We start from the raw sequence: 25670 nt of genomic DNA, 5'->3' as shown, positions 1-25670 counted from the left end.
CTGCCCTTCTCTCAGCCATGTTTCTGTTATGGCTATAACATCCCAGTCCTCGAACCAATCCACAGTCTAAGTTCATCCACCTTAGCTGTTAAACCTCGTGCATTGAAAGAAATGCAGTTTAACAGAGTATTCCTTTCCCTTCCCTGGCTATCCTGATTACTAAACTTGCTCTCACTGGTTACAGCTTTACCCCATGACTTGCTCCTGCTCAGAGCCCACCAACCTAGTGTAAGCCCTCCCATGTAGCACTAGCAAATTTCCCTGCAAGGATATTGGTCCCTCTTGTACAGGTCACCTCTATCCCAGATGAGATCCCAATGATTCAAGAACCTGCATCCCTGCCCCCTGCACCAGCTCCTCAGCCAGAAATTCACCAGGCCTATTCTTCCATTTCTGACCTCACTAGCACATGGCACTGGAAGTAATCCAGAGATCACCACCCTCAAAGTCCTGCTTCTTAATCAACTCCATATACTTTTTCTGGAGGACCTCATCCCTGGTTCTACCCGTGGCATTTGTACCAAAGTGTACAACAGCTTCTGGCCCTCCCCCTCGAGAAAGTTCAGCAGCTGCTCAGAGGCATCCTTGACCCTGGCACCCAGGAGGTAATACACCATCCTGGCCTCTCTTCCCTGGCCACAGAGTCTCCTGTCTGTCCCCCTCATTGTCAAAGTCTCCTACTACTATCACCCTGTCTGACTGCACCCTTTCCCTCTGAGCCAGTCACAGTGCCAGAGACCTAACTACTGCTGCTCACCCCTGAAAGAACATCCCCCTCAACAGTATATACCTGTTCGTGAGGGGAATGCCCACAGGGGAACCCTGCACAGACCTCTTACTCCCCTTGCTTTTCCTGGTGGTCACCCATCTACCTGAAGCCTGTATCTTGGGTGTGACCACCTCCGTAAAAGCCTCATCTATGATGTTCTCAGATTCCCAGATACATCCAGCTCCAGTTCCTTGACCCAGTCTGTCAAGAGCTGCAGCTGGGTGCACTTCCCACAGATGTAGTCATCAGGGAGACCATGAGGTTCCCTGACTTCCCACATCTTGCAGGAGGAGCATTCCACTGCCCTAACCACCATCGTGCCTACACTGAATCAAGTATTGAGGATCAACAACAAAATAAGACCTTACCTGTGCCTCCTCACTGAAGCCTTTTTAAAGATCCACTCTCACTCCCAAACCCTGGGCTACTCCACACCAAAGCCTCCTACACTGGACCACTGTCACATTGGCTGCTCTGCTTGACCTACTTTCTTTTTAATGGCTGCTGTTAATTAGCTAATCAGCCAATCAACTCTCAACTAACAAGTTGCAAACATGCCTCCTTTAAAGTGAAACTTGCAAGCAAGCCCCGAGACCTACCTCTTTTAAACTCTCCCGCTCTCGGTCCAAGTCTCAAATCCTGTAAAGTGAAACTTCAGATTACTTTATTGTCATCTACACCAAGGTGCAATGAAATTCCTTGCTAACGCGAAGCTCACAGAGTAAACGCTATACATGGTAATAATAAATACAGCGACAAAACAGCAGAATGGTGCAAAGTTTAGTTCTGCAAAGTGAAATGCTAAAGTGAAAATAATGGAAGGGGTAGAATTAAGAGGTAGAAACCTCAGCAACAGATACAGCTTGCAACAAGTGGCTTTTTCATGTAGAGGAACTGTCCCAACATGCTGTGTAAGGGGGTTAAAACTCCGATAGTCTGGCACACCCAGTATTTTCAGGACAGCAGATTTTCCAGACTATTGGATGTTACTCCTATTAATAGTTCAGCGCACACTTAGTTCACTTTCTTTTAGAGTGAACCTGGTGAGTTTAAAGGGAATGGGAGCCGAATCCCGGTGAGTTTCAGCTTGTACGTTTCACAGACCGATCCATGTTCCAGATCCCCGACCCCCATCTCCACCCTCCCACCCCGCCCACACCCTGGACTAATGAATGAGCCAGATGCCAAACCATTGGGATTTCCAAGCAATTGGATGCAGATTATCAGAGTTCCATTGTATAAATACAGGGGATTGTACCAGGAAGCCTTTGTCATTCATGACCATACCTTGTGCCTTCTTATTCCGAGAAATCCTCTATCGAAGGAATTTATCATTGAGTGAAGTGATTCAATTCATGCCTGTCAGGTAATTCTGATACTCCACAAGGTTTAGAGACTGGATGGGCGCAAAGGAGGCAGAGGGGTAATTTTATAAATGTTTGTAAAATTGTGAGAGACATAGGTAAGGTGGATGATAACAAGTCTTTTTCCCAGGGTAGGCGAGTCTGAAATTAGAGGGGAAGATCTAAGGCAAGAGGGGAAAGATTTAAAGGGGACCTGAGGGGCAAGTTTTTCACACAGAGTGTGGTGGGTATGTGGAACGAGCTGCCAGAGGAAGTGGTAGAGGCAGGTACACTTACAACATCTAAAAGACACTTGGACAGGGACATGGATAGGAAAGGTTTATTGGTATTGGTTTATTATTGTCACTTGTACCGAGGTACAGTGAAAAATCTGTCTTGCATACCGATCGTACAGGTCAATTCATTACACAGTGCAGTTACATTGAGTTAGTAGAGTGCATTGAGGTAGTACAGGTAAAAACAATAACAGTACAGAGCAAAGTGTCACAGCTACAGAGAAAGTGCAGTGCAATAAGGTACAAGGTCACAGCAAGGTAGATCGTGAGGTCAGGGTCCATCTCGTCGTATAAGGGAACCAAACGTAGTCAAATGGGACCAGGTCAGAAAGGCACCTTGGTCAACAGGGACGAGTTGGGCCGAAGGGCCTGTTTCCGTGCTGTACAACTCTATGAATCTAAAGTAATCAGCTGTCATTATTATCTTGAAGTTTGTCCCCTAGCAGTTGTTGAACGTGAATTTGCCATCCCATAAACCAACCAGCTGCAATTGAAAATCCCAAAAATAAATTACAGATGCTGGAAATCTGAAGCAAAGCAGAACATCCTGGAAACAGAGAGCTCTGACAAAGGGTCTTAGACCTGGAACGGTAAATCCTGTTTCCCTTTCCACTGGTGCCACCAGACCTGCTGAGTGTGTCTAACATTAAAGGGGATCTGTGGGGCAAGTTTTTTTCCTGCACAGAAGAGTGTTTGGCATCTGGAATGTGTGGAACGGCTGGAATCGGATACAATCACTGTGTTTAAGAGGCATTCAGACAGGCACTTGAATAGGCAAAGCATAGACGGATAGGGTCCTAATGCTGGCAGATGGGATTAGTGTAGCCATCCCATGGGTGTGGTGGGCATGTTTGTGTGCTGTATGACTCTCTGACTATGTTTTGTTTCTGTATCAGTTGAGGTAACATAAGCCAAGTGGCTGACACTTGCCCTGAATCCACCATCCCACTAACCACTCGGGAGTCACTTCCCACCCCACTGGAGTCGTGCCCTACCCCAACACTGAGAGGGAGGCAAGCTCTGACGGCTGCTGACTTTGATTGACAGATGGTGATCCCGGGAGACCCTGAAGAGATGGCAGAGTTCCAGTCTCAGACGCTGGCCACTTCTCGGTACGTCCTGGAGCTGACCCTTCCCGCCCTGCACCTGCTGCTTCCCAGTAAGGAATTCTACGAGAGCGTCTACAACAGGTGAGCCTCAGGGGACGCCCTCCTTGTCTATGTTTGAAGCCTCCAAGTAGGCACCATCTGGCCAAGGCCAGGGGTCGGAAGCTGGGTTGGAAAAGCTAAGGCGAGTAAGAAGTGGCTTAGCAAATCTGTGCAGGACTTGGACAGTAAATGGTAGGGTCCTGAAGAGTGTTGTAGAACAGAGAGACCTGGGGGTACAGGCATACAGTCCTGAAAGTGGAGAGACAGGTAGACAGGGTGCTGGAGAAGGCGTTTGGCACGCCTGCCTTCATTGGTCAAGGCACTGAGTACCGGAGCTGGGACGTGGTGTTCCAACTGTACAAGACCACACTTGGAATATTGTGCGCAGTTTTAGTAATTAAGCTGGAAAGGGTGCAGAAAAGATTTATAAAGATGCTACTGGGACTGGAGGATTTGAGTTATAAGGAGAGGCTGGGGCTTTTTTCCCTAGACTGAGGGGGGGGGGGTAACCTTATGGAGGTTATAAAATCATGAGGGGCATCGATAAGGTGGATGGTTACAGTCTTTTCCCCAAGATAAGGGAGTCTGAAACTAGGGGGCATAAATTTAAGGTGAGAGGGGAAAGCTTGAAAGGGGACCTGAGGGGCAAGTTTTTCACACAGAGGGCAGTGGGTTTGTGGAACGAGCTGCCAGAGGAGGTGGTAGAGGTGGGTACAATTACAACGTTTAAAAGACATTTGGACAGGTATATAGATAGGAAAGGTTTAGAGGATATGGGTAGGGAAGTGGGCCTAGCTTGAATAGACATCTTGGTTGGCATGGATAAGTTGGGCCGAAGGGCCTGTTTCCGTGCGAAGGTCACTTTACAAGGGGACTGATGGAATACATAGGGAGAAGCTTCCTGCACTTACAGAATGGTAACATGAAGATAAGAGATGAAGACAAGTGGCAAGATCAGCAGAGCTGGGAATGAGTGACTCCACTGGAGGTTGTTGTGACCTGGAACTTAAGGCCCGACAAGGCTGTGGAAGGAGTTTCAATGGGAGGTTTCCGAAGGGAATTGGATCAGTATTTGGAAAGGATCATCTGCAGGGCTCCAGGGAAAGAGCAGAAGTGGGTCTAGTTGGAGAGCTCTTTCACAGAGCTGGTACAAGAGGCGAGGGGCCAAATGGCCTCCTTTGCTTTAATAAAGGATCTGAGCGTTCCTTCTCCCACATGCAGTTGACTTAACTGAACACAGGTGGTCGAGCCATTTCATCAGCAAAAACCACACTCGAAAGGTGAATGTTTTAATAGCCTAACATCCAGGGAAAGCCTCACGGTGTAGTCACGGCACTGAAGCTCATGTAGGGGGTGAAGTGTTCCTCCCTACCCTTGACTTCCAGAGCCTTGAACCCCGGGTGCTGAGGAGGAGCTGCACTGCCAGAGATGTTAAACCAAGATCCATTTCCCCTCTGGGGCTGATGTAAATGATCCCCTGTGCTGTTGGTGTAAGAACTGGAGGATTACTTCTGCTGTTCTGCTCCAGTATTGTATTGGTTGGTTATTGTCACACTTACCAAGAGACAGTGAAAAGCTGTTTTGTTTTGCATGCCATCCAGATGGATCATTTCCATACATAGTTACATCAAGGTAGTAAAAAGGAAACAGAGTGCAGGATATAGTTCTGCAGTACAGTGAAAGTGCAGTCCAGGTAGACAAATAAAGTTTAAGGGCCACGACGAGGTAGATCGAGAGATTGCGGGTTCACCTTTTAGCGTATGAAAGTCTGTTCAGGAGACTGATAACAGCGGGGTAGAAGCTGTCCTTGAGCCTGGTGGTACGTGCTCTCAAGCTTTGGTATCTTCTGCCTGATGGGAGAGGGGGGAAGAGAGAATGACCGGGCCGGGAGGGGTCCTTGATTACGTCAGCTGCTTTCCCGAGGCAGTGGGATGCGTAGACGGAGTCAGTGGAGGGGAGGCAGGTGTCCGTGATGCGCTGGGTTGTGTCCACAACTCTCTGCAGTTTCTTGCGGTCCCGGGCAGAGCAGTTGCCTTACCAAGCTGTGATGCATCCAGATAGAATTCTTTCTATGGTGCGTCTGTAAAAAATTGGAATTGGTTTATTATTGTCAGTTATTTTGAAATGTTCTGTATGGATGGCTTGCAGAACATTGAGGTAGATGTTAACATAGAGAAAAGCAATAACAGAATGCAGAATAAAGTGTTACAGTTACAGAAAGTGCAGTGCAGGCAGACAATAAGGTGCAAGGGCCCTGATGAGGTAGATTTTGAGGTCAAGAGTTCATCATTAAAGCCAGGGTCATTGGGGACATGCTGAGTTTCCTTAGCCTTCTGAGGAAGTAGAACCATTGATGTTATCTGTAAAGCAACCTCTCGAAAACAGATGGCCATTTGTGCCTGTGTAAACTGGCTGTCACAGTTCCTACATCGCAACAGTGACCATTCAAAACATCTTTGGGGCCTGAGCCTTTCATTAACTGCATAGCTGTCCCATTCCGTGACGAGAGGACACCTCCGCGCCAGGTTACAAGCGCCTGACCTATGTACGGCCCGCACACCCAAACAAGGGAGACTGGTGGGATGGATTTGCCAGCTGCTGAGGGGCTGCAGGCATCTCCTGCCGCCTGGGAATTCGGTTTGTGGTCACATTTCCGACTTGCAAACCATCTGGGTCACAACCAGTTCGCAGGGACGGAACCCTGCCGTGACCTTGGAAGGACCTGTGGGGAATGCCCATTCCGGGCAGGAAGGTCAATCCACGAAGGGAGGAAGAGGGCAAAGGTTTGTGATGCTGTCCTGTTTATTTTTCAATGGCAGATTTAATAACGACCTGCTGATGTGGACGCCAACTGCAGCGGCTTCAAGCAGCGCAGCACAGAGCGCAGACACCGCTGGGCTCAACCCTTTGATGCTGAGCTACGTGCCAGGGCTGCCTTTCGCGCAGGACAACTTCCGCCTCTGCAAGTCGGCCTTCAGACTGGGTGAGGGCCTCGGTTAACGCACCACGTTCCCCTAAACGCGCTCTTCTAACTTCCGGGGTGCAGTACACAACAGGCAGAGAGAAGGGACCGTGTCAGGTTGCACAGAGGAGGTATTTGATGGCTAAAGCAATGTAGGCAGGGCAGGGAGACCGATTCCCCAGTGTTACGGGGAAAGAGAAAGGAGAACATGGAATTAAACCGGCAGTCTTATTCCATCCCTCACCATTGGATAAGCACATGGAGAGGAACGGTTTAGAGGAATATGGGCCAAACGCAGGCAGATGGGGACAAGTTGGGCCGAAGGGCCTGTTTCTGTGCTGTATTACGCTGACTCTATCTTGTACCACAGCCCCATGTTAGGCTGCTGGGGAAGAGTTGGTATTGGTATGGATTTATTATTGTCACTTGTACCGAGGTACAGTGAAAAGCTTGTCTTGCGTACCGATCGTACAGGTCAATTCATTACACAGTGCAGTTACATTGGGTTAGTACAGAGTGCATTGAGGTAGTACAGGTAAAAACAATAACAGTACAGAGTAAAGGGTCACAGCTACAGAGGAAATGCAGTGCGATAAGGTGCAAGGTCACAACAAGGTAGATTGTGAGGTCAGAGTCCATCTCATTGTACAAGGGAACCGTTCAGTAGTCTTATCACAGTGGGATAGAAGCTGTCCTTGAGCCTGGTGGTACATGCCCTGAGGCTCCTGTATCTACTACCTGATGGAAGAGGAGAGAAGAGAGAATATCCTATTTCACTGCTTCACCAAGACAGCGAGAGGTAAAGACAGAATCCAAGGAGGGGAGGCTGATGTCTGTGACACGCTGGGCTGTGTCCACAACTCTCTGCAGTTATAACCAGGTTCGATCCTGCCCTCCGGTGCTGTCCATGTTCTTCCTGCAACCGTGTGCGTTTTCCCCACCCCGGGTGCCCCAGCTTCAAGGAGTTAGAGTCATACATCATGGAAACAGACCCTTTGGCCCATCGTGTCTGTACTAACCACCAACCACCCATTTACACCGATCCCATTTTATTCTCCCCACATTCCCATCAACTCCGCACCCCCCGTCCGCCCCCCCCCCCACCCCACCAAGATTCTACCCCTTCCCCAAACACTCGGGGGATGACTTACAGCTGACGATTAACCCACCGGCCCCGCACGTCGTTGGATTGTGGATGCTCCGGTTTCCTCCCAAATCCTAAAGATGTGTGGGGTCGGTGGGTTAGTTGGCCGCTGTAAGTTGCCCCTAGTTTGTGGGTGAGTGATGGTATCTGGGGGGGAGCTGATGGGAACGAGGGGAGAATAAAATGGGATCAGTGTAAATGGGTGGTTGATGGTCGGCACAGACTTGATGGACTGAAGGGCCTGTTTCCGTGCTGTGTGACCCGATGACTCCATGGGGCATCCAGGGGAAATGCACACAGTCACGGGGAGAACATGAACAGCACTGGAGGTCAGGATCGAACCTGGGTCGCTGGAGCTGTGAGGCAGCAGCTGTTGTAGCTGCACACCGTGCCGCCTTATCTTCGGTTAGACCACACTTAGAGTACTGTGTCCAGTTCTGGTCGCCTCATTATAGGAAGGATGTGGAGGCGTTGGAAAGGGTGCAGAGGAGATTTACCAGGATGCTGCCTGGTTTGGAGAGTATGCATTATGCGGAGAGACTAAGGGAGCTAGGGCTTTACTCTCTGGAGAGGAGGAGGATGAGAGGAGACATGGTAGAGGTGTATAACAGATTAAGAGGAATAGATAGAGTGGACAGCCAGCACCTCTTTCCCAGGGCACCAATGCTCAATACAAGAGGGCGTGGCTTTAAAGTAATGGGTGGGAAGTTCAAGGGAGATATCAGAGGGAGGTTTTTTACCCAGAGAGTGGTTGGGGCATGGAATGCGCTGCCTGGGGTGGTGGTGGAGGCAGGTACATTAGTCAAATTCAAGAGATTACTAGATAAGCATACGGAGGAATTTAAGATAGAGGGATATGTGGGAGGAAGGGGTTAGATAGTCTTGGCGAGGTTTAAAGGTCGGCACAGCATGGTGGGCCGAAGGGCCTGTATTGTGCTGTACTTTCTATGCTGTTATAAAGGAACAGGAAGAGACTGTTCAGACCGTCATGCCTGTTACATAGGCAGAGGAAGGAGTTGTTCAGTCCCCCTTCAGGTCTGTTTCATTTGAACTCGAGCAGGCCACTCACTCTCTTCAGTCTATTGTGTAAGTTGAGGCCATTCAGCCCTTTGAGGAAAGAAGAGGCTGTTGACCCACTTGAGACGGTTACGTTAACACTGGAGTTCAGGTCCTCCCCAGCTTACGAATGCCCGACTTGTGTACAGCCCATACATACAAACGAGTGTTTGGGAGACGGGTGGGATGGATTTACTGGCTGCTGTGGGGCTGCAGGAATCTCCTGCCGTGCGGGGACTGTATTCGCTGCTGCATTTCTGACTCGCGAGCTGTCCGGGAGACGAGCAGCCCTTGGGGATAGAACCCTGCCGTAACCTGGGGAGGACCTGTAGACAGTTCAGCTGTTTGTGTCTGCTGCATATTTAAAAGGTGGAGGCCATTGGTCCCTTGAGCCTGTTGTATGTGCAGATAAGGACCCCATTATATGCTTCAGAAATGGGAGGAATGTACCCAAGGCAGTGGCGATACATCAGAACATAGAACAGTACTGCGAAGGAACAAATCTTTCGGCCCCCAACATCTGCGCCGAGCACAGTGGAATTGGAAATGGTTTATTATTGTCACTTGTACTGAGGTACAGTGAAAAACTTGTCTTGCATACCGTTCATACAGATCAATTCATAACAGTGCATTGCGGTAGTACAGGGTAAAACAATAACAGAATACAGAGTAGAGTGTCACAGCTACAGAGAAAGTGCAGTGTAGGTAGATAATAAAGTGCAAGGTTATAACGAGATAAATTGTGAGGTCAAGAGCCCATCTTTATTGTACTAGGGAACTGTTCAATAGTCTTGTAACACTGGGATAGAAGCTGTCCTTGAGCCTGGCGGTACATGCTTTCAGGATTATGCTGGCTTCTTTACCGAGACATTAAAAAGTGTCGACCGAGTCCATGGAGGGGAGGCTGGTGTCCATGATGCGCTGGGCTGTGTCCACAACTCTCTGCAGTTTCTTGCGGTCCTGGGCAGAGCAGTTGCCGTACCAAGCCGTGATGCATCCGGATAGGATGCTTTCTATGGTGCATCGGTAAAAATTGGTGAGGGTCAATGGGAACACGCCAAATTTCTTTAGCCTCCTGAGGAAGTAGAGGCGCTGGTGAGCTTTCTTAGCCGTGGCATCTATGTGGTTGGACCAGGACAGGCTATTTGTGATGTTCAATGCTGAATTAAACTAAAACTCTTCTGTCTGTACCTGATTCATATCCCTTTATTCCCTGCATATTCATGTGTCTATCTAACAGCCTCTTAAATACCACGATTGTATCTATTTCCCGGAAGCTGATTAGGAACTAGCTAATGACAATGAATTGTGTGAGGCCTTGGGTGTGTGGCTTGTTGGCTTTGAGAATTTACAAGTTCTCCTTTCTCTAGACTCTGATTCGGAAGATGAAGATTCCCACTTCTACTCGGTTGAAGAGTCTGGGAGGAGAAGGAAGATGGAGGGAAGGAGAGGGCAAACGCAGAGCTTTCTGTCGGCCATCGTGAATGTCGGAAAAGGGAGGGTCACTGCTCTCACTGACTCGAAGGTGAGCTGGCTGCGGGAGGGAAGGACGAGCCTTGGTCAGCCACGGCATCGCCCAGAGTTTGCACAGTGCAAACCTATCCTGAAGCAATCCAGGATCACGGGCACAGAGCAGCAAACAATCTGCTGGAGGAACTAAGCGGGTCGAGCAGCATCTGTGGAGGGAGGGGAAGGAATAGTCGACGTTTCGAGTCAGAACCCTGCACCAGGACTGAGAGTGGAGAGGGGGGATGGCCAGTGTAAAGGTGGAGTGGTGCGACAGGGGCCAGTAGGTTACTGGTGGACTGAGGAGAGGTAAAGGATAGAGAATCTGGAGCAACGAACATCCAGACAGATCATTCCATACATATGTACGCTGAGGTAGTAAGAAGGAAAACAGAATGCAGAATATACAGTAGTGTTACTGTTACAGAGAAAGGGCAGGCAGACAATAAGGTGCAAGGGCCACGACGAGGTAGACTGGGAGATCAGGAGTTCACCTTTTAGTGTACAAGAGGTCCGCTATAGAGTCTGATAACAGCGGGATAGAAGCTGTCTTTGAGCCTGGTGGTACGTGCTCTCAAGCTTTTATATCTTCTGCCCGACAGGAGGGGGGAGAAGAGAGAATGTCCGGAGTGGGGAGGGGGTCCTTAATTATGTCGGCTGCTTTCCCGAGGCAGCGGGAAGTGTAGACGGAATCAGTGGAGGGGAGGCTGGTTTGTGTGACAGATTGGGCTGCGTTCATAACTCACTGCAAATTTCTTGCGGTCTAGGGCAGAGCAGTTGCCGTACCAAACCGTGATGCATCTGGATAGGATGCTTTCTGTGGTACATCTGTAAAAATTGGTGATGGTCATCAGGGACATGCCGAATTTCCTTAGCCTTCTGAGGAAGTAGAGGCACTGGTGAGCTTTCTTGGCCGTAGCATCTACATGTCTGGTTCAGGACAAATTGTTAGTGATATTTACACCTAGAAACCTGAAGCTCTGGGACAAGGAACTAAGGCAAGTAAATGGAGTTAAACTGCAGAGCAGCTGCGATCTAGTCATGGGGTTCAATGACCTCCTGTCAAGTTGTTGAGTTTATTGCCATGTGCACAAGTACAGCGAGGTACGGGTACAGTGAAAAACCTGCTTGCAGCAGCATCACAGGCACGTAGGTACAGACCACACACAGAACATAAATTGTACATCGATTATACAAACATGAAACAACATTGAAGAAGGAGAAAAAACTATGTATAAACAAGACCTTAGTGCAAAAGAAACAATCAAAAACAAGTCCATGGCAGTGCAAGAGGTGGTCCATAGTGTTCCGTTGCTGAGGTAGGGATTAGGGTTGTGCCGGTTGGTTCAAGAACCGAATGGTTGAAGGGAAGTCGCTGTTCCTGAACCTGGTGGTGTGGGACTTCAGGCTTCTGTACCTCCTGCCCGATGGGAGCTGTGAGAAGATGGCACGGCCCGGATGGTGGGGATCCTTGATGATGGATGTTGCCTTCTTGAGGCAGCGCCTCCTGTAGATACTCCCGATGGTGGGGAGGGCTGTGCCCGCGATGGACATTTCCTGGGTATGAAGCAGATCGAGGGGCAACACAGGGCAATAGAGCCAAGGTGGAAGGTCAGATTTTAAGAACATAAGAAATAGGAGCAGGAGGAGGCCATCTGGCCCGTCGAGCCTGCTCCGCCATTCAATAAGATCATGGCTGATCTGGCCGTGGACTCAGATCCACCTACCTGCCTTTTCCCCATGACCCTTAATTCCCCCACTATGCAAAAATCTATCTAACTGTGTCTTAAAAATATTTAATGAGGTAGCCTCTGCTGCTTCCCTGGGTGGAGAATTCCACAGATTCACTACTCTCTGGGAAAAGCAGTTTCTCCTCATCTCCGTCCTAAATCTATTCCCCCAAATCTTGAGACTATGTCCCCTAGTTCTAGTCTCACCTACCAGTGGAAACAACCTCCCTACTTCTATCTTATCCCTTTCATAATTTTATATAAGATCCCCTCTCGTCCTTCTGAATTCCAGTGAGTCTGGTCCCAGGCGACTCAATCTCTCCTCATAGGCTAACCCCCTCATCTCCGGAATCAACCTGGTGAACCTCCTCTGCACCGCCTCCAAAGCCTTCCCTCAGGTAAGGAGACCAGAACTGAGGCCAGACCAGATCTTAATGAATGGGGGAGCAGATTGCCTGCTCCCAAATCTTGTGTTCGTACCTTGGTGCTTCCCACCCATCCTGGACTGGGAACCTGACGCTGGTTTTGTTTTCTCCTTTTGCAGGGGGAAGCGGGGAAGTCAGTCAGCGGGGTCCACGGAGAACTGGTCCTCGACGTGGAGAACGGCACCATCTTCAGCGTGTCGCAATACAAGGGGCAGCTGGACCTGGGCTACCTCTGCATCGAGTCCAGCAAAGTAGCTCTCTACCAGAAAGGTAGTGTTGCAACCCAGGGGCTGTGACCAGCACATGGGGCAGGGGTGGGGGGAGTTGTGTCAATGCCGTCCTCTCCTGGAAGTAGCACTTCAGGCTTGGGAGCAAAGCCCTCTCGAGGGGATGAGATTAAAGTGTTGCTGTATCATAGTCAGAGGTGCTCACTGGGTGAGTGACTCTGGACTTAGGGAGGGAGGGTGGTGGGGAGGGGTGGGGGAAAGGAGCGGAAATCAGCCAGCGTTCCTGCTCCTGATTGCCAGCCGATTGGTCTGATTCCGAGATCAGGGAAATCCTTGTCACCTGTGCATCCGACATAAACCCAAGGGATCTGAGAACTTAGCTGGGTCAAGTGGCTTCTTCAGCCACTGCTGCGATGTTGCTCCCCCAGTCTTAAGCTCCAGTTGCCTTGAGTTCACCAGTGGGTTTAAGGTGAGAGGGAAAAGATTTAAAGGGGACCTGAGGGGCAAGTTTTTCCACACAGGGTGTGGTGGGTATGTGGAACGAGCTGCTGATGGGAGTGGTAGAGGCGGGTACAGTTGCAACGTTTAAAGACATTTGGACAGGTTCATGGATCGGAAAGGTTTAAGTGGACACGGGCCAAACGCAGGCAAATGGGACCAGCTGAGGTAGGCACCTTGGTCGGCATGGACAAGTTGGGCCGAAGGGCCTGCTTCCCTGCTGTATAGCTGACTTTTTATTTTGTTTGAGGGTGGAAGATCTCCAAACATTGTCAACTTTAAAACCACACGGGAATGTCACACGGTGTGTGCTGGCCATCAACCACCCATTTACGCTGACCCCAATTTATTCTCCCCACATTCCCATCAACTGTCCCCCGCCCCCAGTTTCTACCCCTCACCCACACACTGGGGACAACTTACAGCAGTCAATGAACCTCCCAACCCTCATGCCTTTGGGATGTGGGAGGAATCCAGAGCACCCAGGGGCAACGCTCGCACACTCCACACAGACAGCACTGAAGGTCAGGATCGAACTTGGGTCTCAGGAGCTGTGAGTCGGTGGCTCTAACAGCTGTGCCAGTGTTACCGAGGAAGAGGAGCAGGCTCTTAAACCCCTTGGGCCTGCTCCTCGTGTTGATAACCACATCGGTTCCATTTCTCTGGCCTTTGCTCCATGTCACTTTGCCAATACCTCATTGTTAGTCTTCAGAGCCTGAATTGTCCCCTAATCTCTGTGGGTGAGGAACAAGCGAGTTTCCACTGCCTTGTGTGAAGAGCTGTAGATGGATGTGGTGGGCCCTCTTCTGTGCTGTACAACTCTGTGACACTGTGGTGAAACCCCTCCCTGTGCTGCTGTGGTAACCACCTTCCAGCCTTGAATACTTAATGAATTTGGTATCTGCACTGTGACATTGGTTTGCATTAAACAAGTGTCTCTCTTTCTGCTGGCTGCTTTTCTTCCCATCACTGGCACTTACAAAACCCAAATTAAAATGCTCACCCTAATGGTCCTTTCTAAAGTGCTGTTGTATTGCGCATGAATGTTTAAAGTAAATCTTGAGCACTGACCCCGAAAATGGAACAGGCATGCACAGCGGAAATTTTTGATCTGTTTTTGAGGATAAGGCCAGCGTGTGCTGCCCATCATTAATTGCCCTTGAGAAGGTGGGCAGGATCCGTGGTTGAACCGAGGTGGCACTTTGACGAAGGGGCTCCCACGGTGCGTTTGAGGAGGGAGTTCGGGATCAAGAGCCGGCAGCGATGAAGGGCACTCGGCATATTTCCGGGTCAGTGTAGTGCGTGACTTGGAGAGAGCCTGCGTCTGGCGTTGCTCCCCTGTGTTCACTGCCCTTGTCCTCCGTGGTCGAGGTTACAGGTTTAGGAGGTGCTGTCGGAGCAGCTGGCCAAGTAACTGCCGTGTATTCTGTAGACGGTGCACACTGCAGTCACTGCGCACTGGAGGTGGAGGGAGTGAATGTTTAGGGTGGTGGATGAGGTGCTGATTAAGTGAGCTGCTTTGATTTGAAGCTAGTTAAAGTACCTTGCCTCCATTCTGCTCTTGTAGGCACTGTATTTATGTCGGTGGGCTGATTCAGCAATGGTAATGCCATTCAATACCAAGGGTTGGTGGTTAGACTCTCTCTTGTTGGAGGCAGTGTTACATACCAGCAACAATAGAAACACAGAGCCATGTATAAGTGTTAGAATCTATTTATTAATAACTATGTATAATAATAAGAAAAGTAAAAACGTTTTTATTCTCCCCACATTCCCATCAACTGTCCCCCGCCCCCAGTTTCTACCCCTCACCCACACACTGGGGACAACTTACAGCAGTCAATGAACCTCTCAACCCTCATGCCTTTGGGATGTGGGAGGAATCCAGAGCACCCAGGGGCAAACATTGACCCCAAAAGTAAACTCAAAGTGTGTGTGTGGCAAATTCCCAAACCCCAAGTCTGGGAATAGTTCTCAAAGTTCAGCAAGTCATAAGGTAGAATGTGAGCAAAGGCTTTTGCAAAACCACAGTAGGTTGTAGAGAGAATGTAGAGAGAATTTACAAAATTCACATGTTCCACGATGGAACCTATACGACACCTCAATCACCGGTGATCTCCATTGCTTTGTTTTGAAGTATCTGCCACACCGAGAGCACTCGATTCGTGGCTGCCCACAGATATACCTGCTTCCCAGTGCAGGTTAACGGCAAAGTGCACTCCACAGATTGCTCCAAAAATCCATACGTGGATTGTATGGTGACAGACACAGCTATTGTTCTTCATCCATAGATACAGAGACCGGCAATCAGTCTCTCTCTCCACCCCCCCCCCCCCCCCCACCAACTCTCTCTCCCCCCCACCAACTCTCTCTCCCCCCCCACCAACTCTCTCTCCCCCCCCACCAACTCTCTCTCCCCCCCCCACCAACTCTCTCTCCCCCCCCACCAACTCTCTCTCCCCCCCCACCAACTCTCTCTCCCCCCCCACCAACTCTCTCTCCCCCCCACCAACTCTCTCTCCCCCCCCACCAACTCTCTCTCCCCCCCACCAACTCTCTCTCCCCCCACCAACTCTCTCTCCCCCCCACCAACTCTCTCTCCCCCCCCACCAACTCTCTCTCCCCCCCCACCAACTCTCTCTCCCCCCCCACCAACTCTCTCTCCCCCCCCACCAACTCTCTCTCTCCCCCCACCAACTCTCTCTCTCCCCCCCCAACTCTCTCTCTCCCCCCCCCAACTCTCTCCCCCCTCCCCCCGTGCAAACAGCCAGTATGCTCTGGTTATAGTCTTGCAGTCCTTCGATAACACCACACACACTACTACACTACTGTCCAGGTGCCTTAAAGGGACTTTCACCAAGTAGCAACCTGGCTCGTAACAGTAGTCATTGCCTGCTGCTTCTGTGGCTCCACTACTTCTTTTGCAACTTACCAGCCCACACCTGAATGTGGTCCAAATCTTGCCGAAGACTGCCTCATTGTCCGAGGAGCTGTGAACGGAACTTAACATTGTGCAGTCATCAGCAACCATCCCCATGCCGGACCTTACGATGGGAGGAAGGTCACAGATGAAGCAGCTGAAGGTGGTTGGGCCCAGGACACTGCCCTCAGGAACTCCTGCAGTGATGTCCCGGGACTGGGATGACTGACCTCCAACACCCACACCCACCTTCCTCTGTGTGGGGTCTGACTCCGACCACTGGAGTGTTTTCCCCTTGATGTCCATTCAGGTTTACCAGGGCTCCTTGATGCCTCACTTTGTCAAATGCTGCCTTGACGTTAAGAACAGTCATTCTCACCTCTCCTCTGGAATTCAGTGTTTAGAGATATTAGGTGAGCAAGTTTTTGGAGAAACAAACTATCTGCTGGGAGAACTCAGTGGGGTGGGCAGCATCTGTGGAAGGGAAGGAATTGTCGATGTTTCGGGTTGAGACCCTGCATCAGGACCAGATGAGTCCCCAGGTTATTGGAGAATACATGGAGCGTATTCTGCCTGGAGGTCGGTGACCAGTGGTGTTCTGCAGGGATCTGTTCTGGGACCCCTGCTCTTTGTGATTTTTATAAATGACTTGGGTGAGGATGTGGAAGGGTGGGTTAGTGCGTTTGCTGATGATACAAAGGTTGCTGGTGTTGTGGATAGGGTAGAAGGTTGCTGTAGATTACAACAGGATATTGATAGAATGCAGAGCTGGGCTGAGAAGTGGCAGAAGGAGTTCAACCCGGATAAGTGTGAAGTGATACACTTCGGGAGATTGAATTTGAAGACAGAATACAAGGTTAATGGCAGGACTCTTAGCAGTGTGGAGGAACAGAGGGATCTTGGGGTCCACGTCCCTAGAACCCTTAAGGTTGCCACACAGGTTGACAGGGTTGTTGAGAAGGCATATGGAGTGTTGGCCTTCGTTAGTTGGGGTATTGAGTTCAAGAGCCACGAGGTGATGTTGCAGCTCTATAGAACTCTGATCAGACCACACTTGGAGTATTGTATTCAGTTCTGGTCGCCTCATTATAGAAAGGAAGTGGAAGCTTTAGAGAGGGTGCAGAGAAGATTTACCAGGATGTTGCCTGGATTGGAGAGCATGTCTTATGAGGATAGGTTGAGCGAGCTAGGGCTTTTCTCTTTGGAGAGAGGAAGGATGAGAGGTAACGTGATAGAAGTGTACAAGATGATAAGAGGCATAGATCGAGTGGACAGTCAGAGACTTTTTCCCAGGGCGACAATGGCTAACACGAGGGGACGTAATTTTAAGGTGATTGGAGGAAGGTATAAGGGGTAAGTTTTTTTACACAGAGAGTGGTGGGTGCGTGGAACGCACTGCCTGCAGAGGTTGTGGGGGCAGATACATTAGGGACATTTAAGAGACTCTTAGATAGACACATGAATGATAGAAAAATAGGGGGCTATGTGGGAGGGAAGGGTTAGATAGATCTTAGAGCAGGATAAAATGTCGGCACAACATTGTGGGCTGAAGGGCCTGTACTGTGCTGTAGTGTTCTATGTTCTATATCCCTTAACAGCAGTGTCAGTGACACTTTGATTCGGCATAGACTGTTTGGCTGATAATTAGTCGGGTTGGATTTGTTCTCCTTTTAGCGATATTCCCCATTGTGGGGTAAACGGTGGTGTTGTAACTGGACTGGAAACTTGGCTAGAGGCACAGCCAGCCCTAGTCATCCGCTCCCTCCGCCTCCAGTGCGCAGTGACTGCAGTGTGCACCATCTACAGAATACACGGCAGTTACTTGGCCAGCTACTCCGACAGCACCTCTCAAACCTGTAACCTCGACCACGGAGGACGAGGGCAGTGAACACAGGGGAGCAACGCCAGATGCAGGCTCTCTCCAAGTCACGCACTACACTGACCCAGAAATATACCGACTGCCCTTCATCGCTGCCAGCTCTTGATCCCGAGTGCAGGTCCTCACTAGTACAGCTGTGGTGTTGTCTGGCTCTGTGGCTCCAGCTCTTCGTTCGACGACATGTGGAGTGACTCACATTGGCTGAAGACAGGTTTCTAGATCGGTGGGGATCTCAGGAGGAAGCTGAGATCAGCCATGCTGCTTCTGGCCGAACTTGGTTATGATTGAAAAGGGTTACATGTGGCAGATAGAACACAGAACAGTACAGCACAGGAACAGGCCCTTCGGCCCACCATGTCTGTGCTGACCACGATGCCAATCTTCACTGGTTTTAACCAAACCCATCTGCCTGCACATGATTCATATCCCTCCATTCCCTGCCTGTTCATGTGCCTGTCTAAATCCCTCCTAGATGCCACTATCGTGTCTGCTTCCACCACCTCCCCTGGCAGCCCGTTCCAAGCACCTAACACTCTGTGTAATAAAAAAAAACTTCTCCCTCTCACCTTAAAGCTGTGCCCTCTAGTATTTGACATTTCCACCCTGGGGGGGAAAGACTCTGTCTACCCTATTTATACCACTCATAATCTTCTCAACTTCTGTCAGGTCTCCCCTCAGCCTCCGACGGTCCAGAGAAAACAACCCAAGTTTGTCCAACCTCTCCTTATAGCTCATGCCTTCTAATCCATGCAGCGTCTTTAGGGTGAAAGGGGAGAGGGTTAGTGGGAACATTAGGTGGAACTTCTTCACTCAGAGAGTGGTGGGAGTGTGGAATGGGCTGCCATCTGATGTGGTAAATGTGGACTCACTCTTAAGTTTTAAGAATAAATTGGATACATACATGGATGGGAGAGGTCTGGAGGGTCATGGACTGGGTGCAGGTCAATGGGACTAGCGGAACTAGTTTTGGCACAGACTAGAAGGGCCGAATGGTCTGTTTTCTGTGCTGTAGTGTTCTATGGTCCTGGTGAACCTCTTCTGCACCCTCTCTAAAGCCTCCACACCCTTCCTGTAATGGGGTGACCAGAACTGCACGCAATACTCCAAATGTGGCCTAACTAAGGTTTTATATAGCTGCAGCATGACTTCCCGGCTTCTATCCTTAAAATCCTGACCGACGGAGGCAAGTATGCCATTCGCCTCCTCTACCAGGTGGGAGTATGAAGTTGAGTTTATGACCTGATCAGCAATGATCATAGGGAGTGATAGGCTGAAGGGAGGTGAAGAAGGTCTTTGGCACGCTTGCCTTCATTGTTGGGATGTCGTGTTATGGCTGTGCAAGACTTTGGTGAGACCGCACTGGGAGTTTTGTGTGCAGTTCTGATCACCCAGCTACAGGAAGGATATCGCTTAGCTGGAAAGGGTGCAGAAGAGACTTACAACGATGTTACTGGGACTTGGAGGGTATTGGCATTGGTTTATCATTGTCACTTGTACCGAGGTACAGTGAAAAACTTGTCTTGTGTACCGATTGTGCAGGTCAATTCATTCCATAGTGCAGTTACATTGAGTTAGTACAGAGTGCATTGATGTAGCCCAGGTAAAAACAATAACAGTACAGAATAAAGTGTCACAGCTACAGGGGAAGTGCAGTGCAATAAGGTACAAGGTCACAACAAGGTAGATCGTGAGGTCATAGTCGATCTCGTAAGGGAACTGTTCAATAGTCTTATCATAGTGGGGTAGAAGCTGTCCTTAAGTCTGGTGATATGTGCCCTCAGGCTCCTGTATCTTCTGCCTGATGGAAGAGGAGAGAAGAGAGAATGACCTGGGTGGGTGGGGTCTTTGATTCTGCTGGCTGCTTCGCCAAGACAACGAGAGGTATAGACAAGAGTCCAAGGAGGGGAGGCTGGTGTCCGTGATGCGCTGGGCTGTGTCCACAACTCTCTGCAGTTTCTTGCGGTCCTGGGCAGAGCAGTTGCCGTACCAAGCCATGATGCATCCAGATAGGATGCTTCCTATGGTGCGTTGATAAAAGTTGGTAAGTGTCAAAGGGGACAAACCAAATTTCTTTAGCCTCCTGAGGAAGTAGAGGCGCTGGTGAGCTTCCTTGGCCTTGGCATTTACGTGATTTGACTAGGACAGGCTGTTGGCTTGAGTTGGGCAGGCACGGTAGTGTAGTGGTTAGCATAACGCTTTACGGCACCAGCGACCCGGGTTCAATTCCCGCCACTGTCTGTAAGGAGTTTGTACATTCTCCCCGTGTCTGCGTGGGTTTCCTCCGGGTGCTCCGGTTTCCTCCCACCTTCTAAAGACGTACAGGTTAGGAAGTTGTGGACGTGCTATGCTGGCGTCGGAAGCGTGGCGACACTTGTGGGCTGCCCCCAGAACACTCTACGCAAAAGATGCATTTCACTGTGTGTTTCGATGTACAGGTGACTGATAAAGAAATCTTGTCTTATCAGGAGAGGCTGGATAAGCTGGGTCTTTTTTCCCCTGCAGTGTAGGAGGCTGAGGGGTGACTTAGAAGTTTATGAAATCATGAGGGGCACAGATAAGGAGGATGGCCACAGTCTTTCCCCCAGGGTAGGGGTGTCTAACAGTAGGTGAGTGGGGAGAGATTTTTAAATAGAGACCTGGGGATCTTTTCCACACAGAGGGTGGTGGGTGTATGGAACGAGCTGCCAGAGGAAGTGGTAGAGGCGGGTACAGTTACTACATTTAAAAGACACTTGGACAGGTGCATGGATAGGAAAGGTTTGGAGGGAAGTGGGCCTGACACAGGCAAATGGGACTAACTTAGATGGGCATAGCCGAATTGGGCCGAAGGACCTGTTCCTCTGCTGTGCAGCTTTCTGACTTAACGAGTGACCTCTTTCTGTGCGGTGATAATTCTCTGATTCCCTGCACAGGTTGTAGAGCACCGACCTACCTCCCATCCCCTCTGCTCGGCAGGGCATTAAGCTTTCTTTCTGCCCTACAGCTGACGTAGAGGACTACCCCCTGCCGGAGAGGTTGGAAGTGCCGAGCTTCACTGCCCCAGCCGGGCTCTCCCCGACCATCCTGTCCTCGGAGGAGGGGCTGCTCACCACGTCCTCTGCGGCCCCGGGGCGGAGAGACAGGAGCCTGCGGATGCTCGCTGCAGCCATCAAGACCACGCTGGACACCACAAATAACATCAAGGTATCCGTCCGTCTGCAGGACCGTGCTCGGGAGCAAGGTCTGTCTGCGCAGTGTCGCTGAAAGGTTGAGGGAGCATCTAATCACGGTGTTCGGTGCTGTTATTGGTGAGGGTATGTGGGGAGGAGCTGTGTCCATCAGTACCGGGGCTGTCACTGGGGTGCAGGAATGTAAGGTAATTTGCAAAGAGGAAGGAGTGGGTACGTCATTGTAGAACAGAGGCCCTTTGAGCCACTGCTGGCTGCTTGGACAGGCTACCCTATGTGCTGATCCATCCCCAACAGCTTGTGTTTACTCCCCTAATTCCCACGTGTGAGGAGTACGCTGCACCCAGACGGTGGGCTCTATGAGCGCACCAACCCCGGCCCGCGTGTGAGTGCGCCATGCCCGGCCCACGTGTGAGTGCACCGACCCTGGCCCGCCTGGGAGCATGCCGTCCCGGTCAGTGGGCTGTTTAGGAGTGCGCTGGGTGCCGGACCAGCCTGATCTGACAGGCAGCATTAGAGTTCTGTGGGACCGTACTGAACTGTGGTGCTGCCGACGGGTTGGGAACTGTCCCCAGCCCGTGCTGTTCAACGTCGGATCCACCCAGTCGTGGGGCCTGTACAGAGGGGCAGCGCTGGGTCGCGGGAAGTGGGATGCTCGGAAACCAACGGCCGCGTGCAGTGAGCCCAGGAGCGCGGCCGCCGCGGCTTCTCACCTCTCCTCCTGACCTTCCCGTTCCTGTTTCCAGGAGTTCCTGGTCGCTCTGAGACTACAAGGCGCGACCCTGTGTCACCGGATGGCACTCACCAACCAGAGCTGGCACGAGCAGGTGAGCAGCAGCAGGGACGCGCACACCTCCCGCCGAACCATTCCCTCCTGGGACCTCCCGGACCGCAGGACATCCCCTCCTCTCTCCCCTGCAGAGTCGGTGAAGGAGCTCGGTGTGTGCGCCACTCGAGAGGCAGCTTGGCCTTTGGGCACACTGGAGCAGTGGGCAGCAGGAGGTCATTCAGCCCTCGTGCCTGCCCTGCTATTCAACGAGATCGTGGCTGACCGTTTGCCTCGGTGCCACCTACTTGCATTTACTCCGATCCCTCCACTACTTCAATATCCAAAGAAACGATTGATCCCCATCTTGAATGTGCTCAGAAGCTCTTCACAGCCCTGCTGTGGAGAATACCAAAGAATGGGTGCCACCGCACCAGGCTTGGTCAGTAAGTTTGCAGATGGTACAAAATTAGGGGAAACAGAGGACTGTAGATGCGAGAAACACGATGGTGCTGGAGGGACTCAGCGGGCCAGGCAGCGTCCGTGGAGAAAAGCAGGCGGTCAACGTTTCGGGGTCAGGACCCTTCTTCAGGACTGAAGATAGGAAAAGGGGAAGCCCGATATACAGGAGGGAAAAGCAGAGCAGTGATAGGTGGACAAAAGAGAGGAGGCGGGGTGGGCACAGGGTGGTGATAGGTAGATGCAGGTAAGAGACAGTGATAGGCTGGGGAGGAGGGGAGAGCAGATCCACCGGGGGACGGGTCACAGGTAAGGAGAGAGAGGGGAAAAGGCTGGGAAAGGGAAGGAAAGAAGAGCCATGGTTGGGGGTGGGGGTGGGGGGGGGTGGTGGGGGGTGGGGGTGGGGTGGGTGTGTGGGGAAGGGTGGGTGGGGATTACCTAACATGGGAGAATTCAATGTTCGTGCCGTTAGGCTGCAAGGTTCCGAGACGGAAAATGAGGTGCTGTTCCTCCAGTCTGCGCTTGGGATTCTCCCGGCAGTGGAGGAGGCCGAGGACTGACATATCAGTGATAGTGTGGGAGGGGGAGTTGAAGTGACCGGTGACGGGGAGATGCAGATCGCGGTTACGCACAGAGCGCAGGTGTTCTACGAAACTAGGAGGTGTTGTTGATAGCGAGGAAGGTTATTGTAGATTACAGGGGATCTTGATCAGTTGGGGAAGTGGGCTGAGGAGTGGCAAATGGATTTCAATACAGATAAGTGTGAGGTGATGCATTTTGGAGAGTCAAACCAACGTAGGACTTGTACTATGAATGGCAGGGAGTGTAATGGAACGGAGAGACCTAGGAGTACAAGTGCATAGTTTGTTGAAAGCAGTGTAACAGGGAGATAATGTGGTAAAAAGGGCATTTAGCACGCTGGCCTTCATCAGTCAGGGCACTGAGGATAGGAGTTGGGACATTATGTTGCAGTTGTACAAGTCGTTGGTGAGGCCGCACTTGGAATACTCTGTACAGTTTTGGTCACCCTGTAATAGGAAAGACGTGGTTAAACTGGAAGGAGTACGGAGAAGATTTATGAGGATGTTGCCAGGACTAGAGGGCCTGAGTTACAGGGAGAGGTTGGCCAGGCTAGGTCTTTATTCCTTGGAGCGCAGGAGAATGAGGGGTGATCTTATAGTTCATAAAATTAGGAGAGGCATAGATAAGGTGGACGGTAACAGTCTTTTTCCCAAGGTAGGGGAGTCCAAAACTAGGGGCATAGGTTTAGGGTGAGAGGGGACAGATTTAAAGGAGACCTGAGGGGCAACTTGTTCACACAGAGGGTGGTGGGTATGTGGAACAAGTTGCCAGAGGAAGTGGTTGAGGCTGGTACGGTTACAACATCTTAAAAGACATTTGGACAGGTACATGAAGAGATAAGGTTTAGAAATGTACAGGCCAGATGGGGCTAGCTCAGGAAGACACCTTGGTCAGCGTGGACAATTTGGGCCGAAGGGCCTGTATCACTCTGACATTGGGTGTAAAAATTTCTTCTCATCTCAGTCCTGAGTGGCCTTTGCTTTATTTGAGTCTGTGGCCCCTGGTCCAAGACACCCCAGCTGGGGGAAACATCTACCCCATCAGGCCCTGTCAGAATTCTGTACATCTCAGTGAGATGACCCCTCGTCCTTCTGAACGCCACAGAAACAAGCCCTTTGGTCCATCGTGTCCATGCTGACCATTATACCAGTCCCATTTACCTGTCCTTGGTCCGTGCCCTTCTCTCCCTTGGTCGATTCAAGATGCTGCTTAATTGTTGCGAGAATCTCTGGCTCCACCACCCCCTCAGGCTCCAGTGGGTACAGCCGCAGTCTGCCGAATTTCTCCTTCTGACAAACCCACCATCCCTGGAGTCAGTCTGGTGACCCTTGGCTGCATCGCTCCCAAGGTAGAGTGGACAGCTGGACAGCTGCCTGCCTACAAGTCCAAGAGCAGTGTGTGCAGCCAAGTCCCGGGAACACGCAAGGAGAACGGGCGTCTGAACACTGCTCAACAGACGAGCCCCGTTGTTCAGACTGACGCTCCCAGTGCTGGGGGTGGGTGGGGGTGGGAGTGGTGGGGTGCGTTTGCACTGTCTTTCAGCTCAGACAAGGAAATGAGGTTCAGTCTGCCCTCTCGGGTAGACGGAAATGATTCACCAGCCTTTAAACCTAGAACGCTACAGCATAGGACAAGCCCTCCGGCCCACGATGTTGTGCCGACATTTTATCCTGTTCTAAGATCTATCTAACCCTTCCCTCCCACATAGCCCTCCATTTCTCTATCATTCATGTGTCTATCTAAGAGTCTCTTAAATGTCCCTAATGTATCTGCCCCCACAACCTCTGCAGGCAGTGCGTTACACGCACCCACCACTCTCTGTGTAAAAAAAACTTAACACTGACATCCCCCTTATACCTTCCTCCAACCACCTAAAAATTATGTCCCCTTGTGTTAGCTGTTGTCACCCTGGGAGAAAGTCTCTTGACTATCCACTTGGTCTATGCCTCTTATCATCTTGTACACCTCTATCAAGTCACCTCTCATCCTCCTCCTCTCCAAAGAGAAAAGCCCAAGCTCGCTCAACCTATCGTCATAAACCATGCTCTCCAATCCAGGCAGCATCCTGGTAAACCTCCTCTGCACCCTCTCTAAAGCTTCCACATCCTTCCTATAGCGAGGCGACCAGAAATGAACACAATACTCCAGGTGTGGTCTAACCAGAGTTCTATAGAGCTGCAACATCACCTCGCGGCTCTTGAACTCAATACCCCGACTAATGAAGGCCAACACTCCGTACGCCTTCTTAACAACCCTATCGACCTACGCGGCAACCTTGAGGGATCTATGGATGTGGATCCCAAGATCCCTCTGTTCCTCCACACTGCTAAGATTCCTGCCATTTGTATCAGAATCAAAATCAGGTTTATTATCACAGTCTTCTATGACGTGAAATTTGTTGTTTTGCGGCAGCAGTACAGTGCAGAGACATAAAATTACCATAAGTTACAAAATAAATAAAAAGTGCAAAAGAGGAATAACGAGGTTGGGTTCATGGACCGTTCAGAGATCTGATGGCGGAGGGGAAGAAGCTGTTCCTGAATTGTTGAGTGTGGATCTCCAGGCTCCTGTACCTCCTCCCCGATGGTAGTAACGAGTAGGGGGCATGTCCTGGATGAAGCGGAGTAACAACATCTGGCAGTTCGACTCGCTGCCATTTGTGGGATCTTGCTGTGTCTGTGCAAGAACTGGCTTCTCTTTGTGAAGCACTCCGGGATATCCTGTGTGCGTGCGTGAATGAATGGTGCTGGATCTTGGCACCTTAGGAATGCTTGCAGGGTTTTCTGACCTCCC

General features: G+C 50.6%; 1 protein-coding gene across 1 annotated transcript in view; it reads left to right on the top strand.

Annotated features, from left to right (window-relative positions):
- Positions 1–25670, top strand: part of LOC127586934 (autophagy-related protein 2 homolog A-like) — a 180832-nt gene that overhangs the window by 76549 nt on the left and 78613 nt on the right. The window contains 6 exon segments of the mRNA XM_052044963.1: positions 3456–3598; positions 6376–6539; positions 10089–10243; positions 12499–12649; positions 20887–21086; positions 21817–21897. Coding sequence (XP_051900923.1) covers positions 3456–3598; positions 6376–6539; positions 10089–10243; positions 12499–12649; positions 20887–21086; positions 21817–21897 — 894 coding nt within the window.

Source organism: Pristis pectinata, chromosome 38 (assembly GCF_009764475.1).
Source record: "Pristis pectinata isolate sPriPec2 chromosome 38, sPriPec2.1.pri, whole genome shotgun sequence".
Lineage (NCBI taxonomy): Eukaryota > Metazoa > Chordata > Chondrichthyes > Rhinopristiformes > Pristidae > Pristis > Pristis pectinata.
The sequence above is the reverse complement of the archived record's forward strand: the minus strand, read 5'-3'. Positions and strand labels throughout refer to the sequence as shown.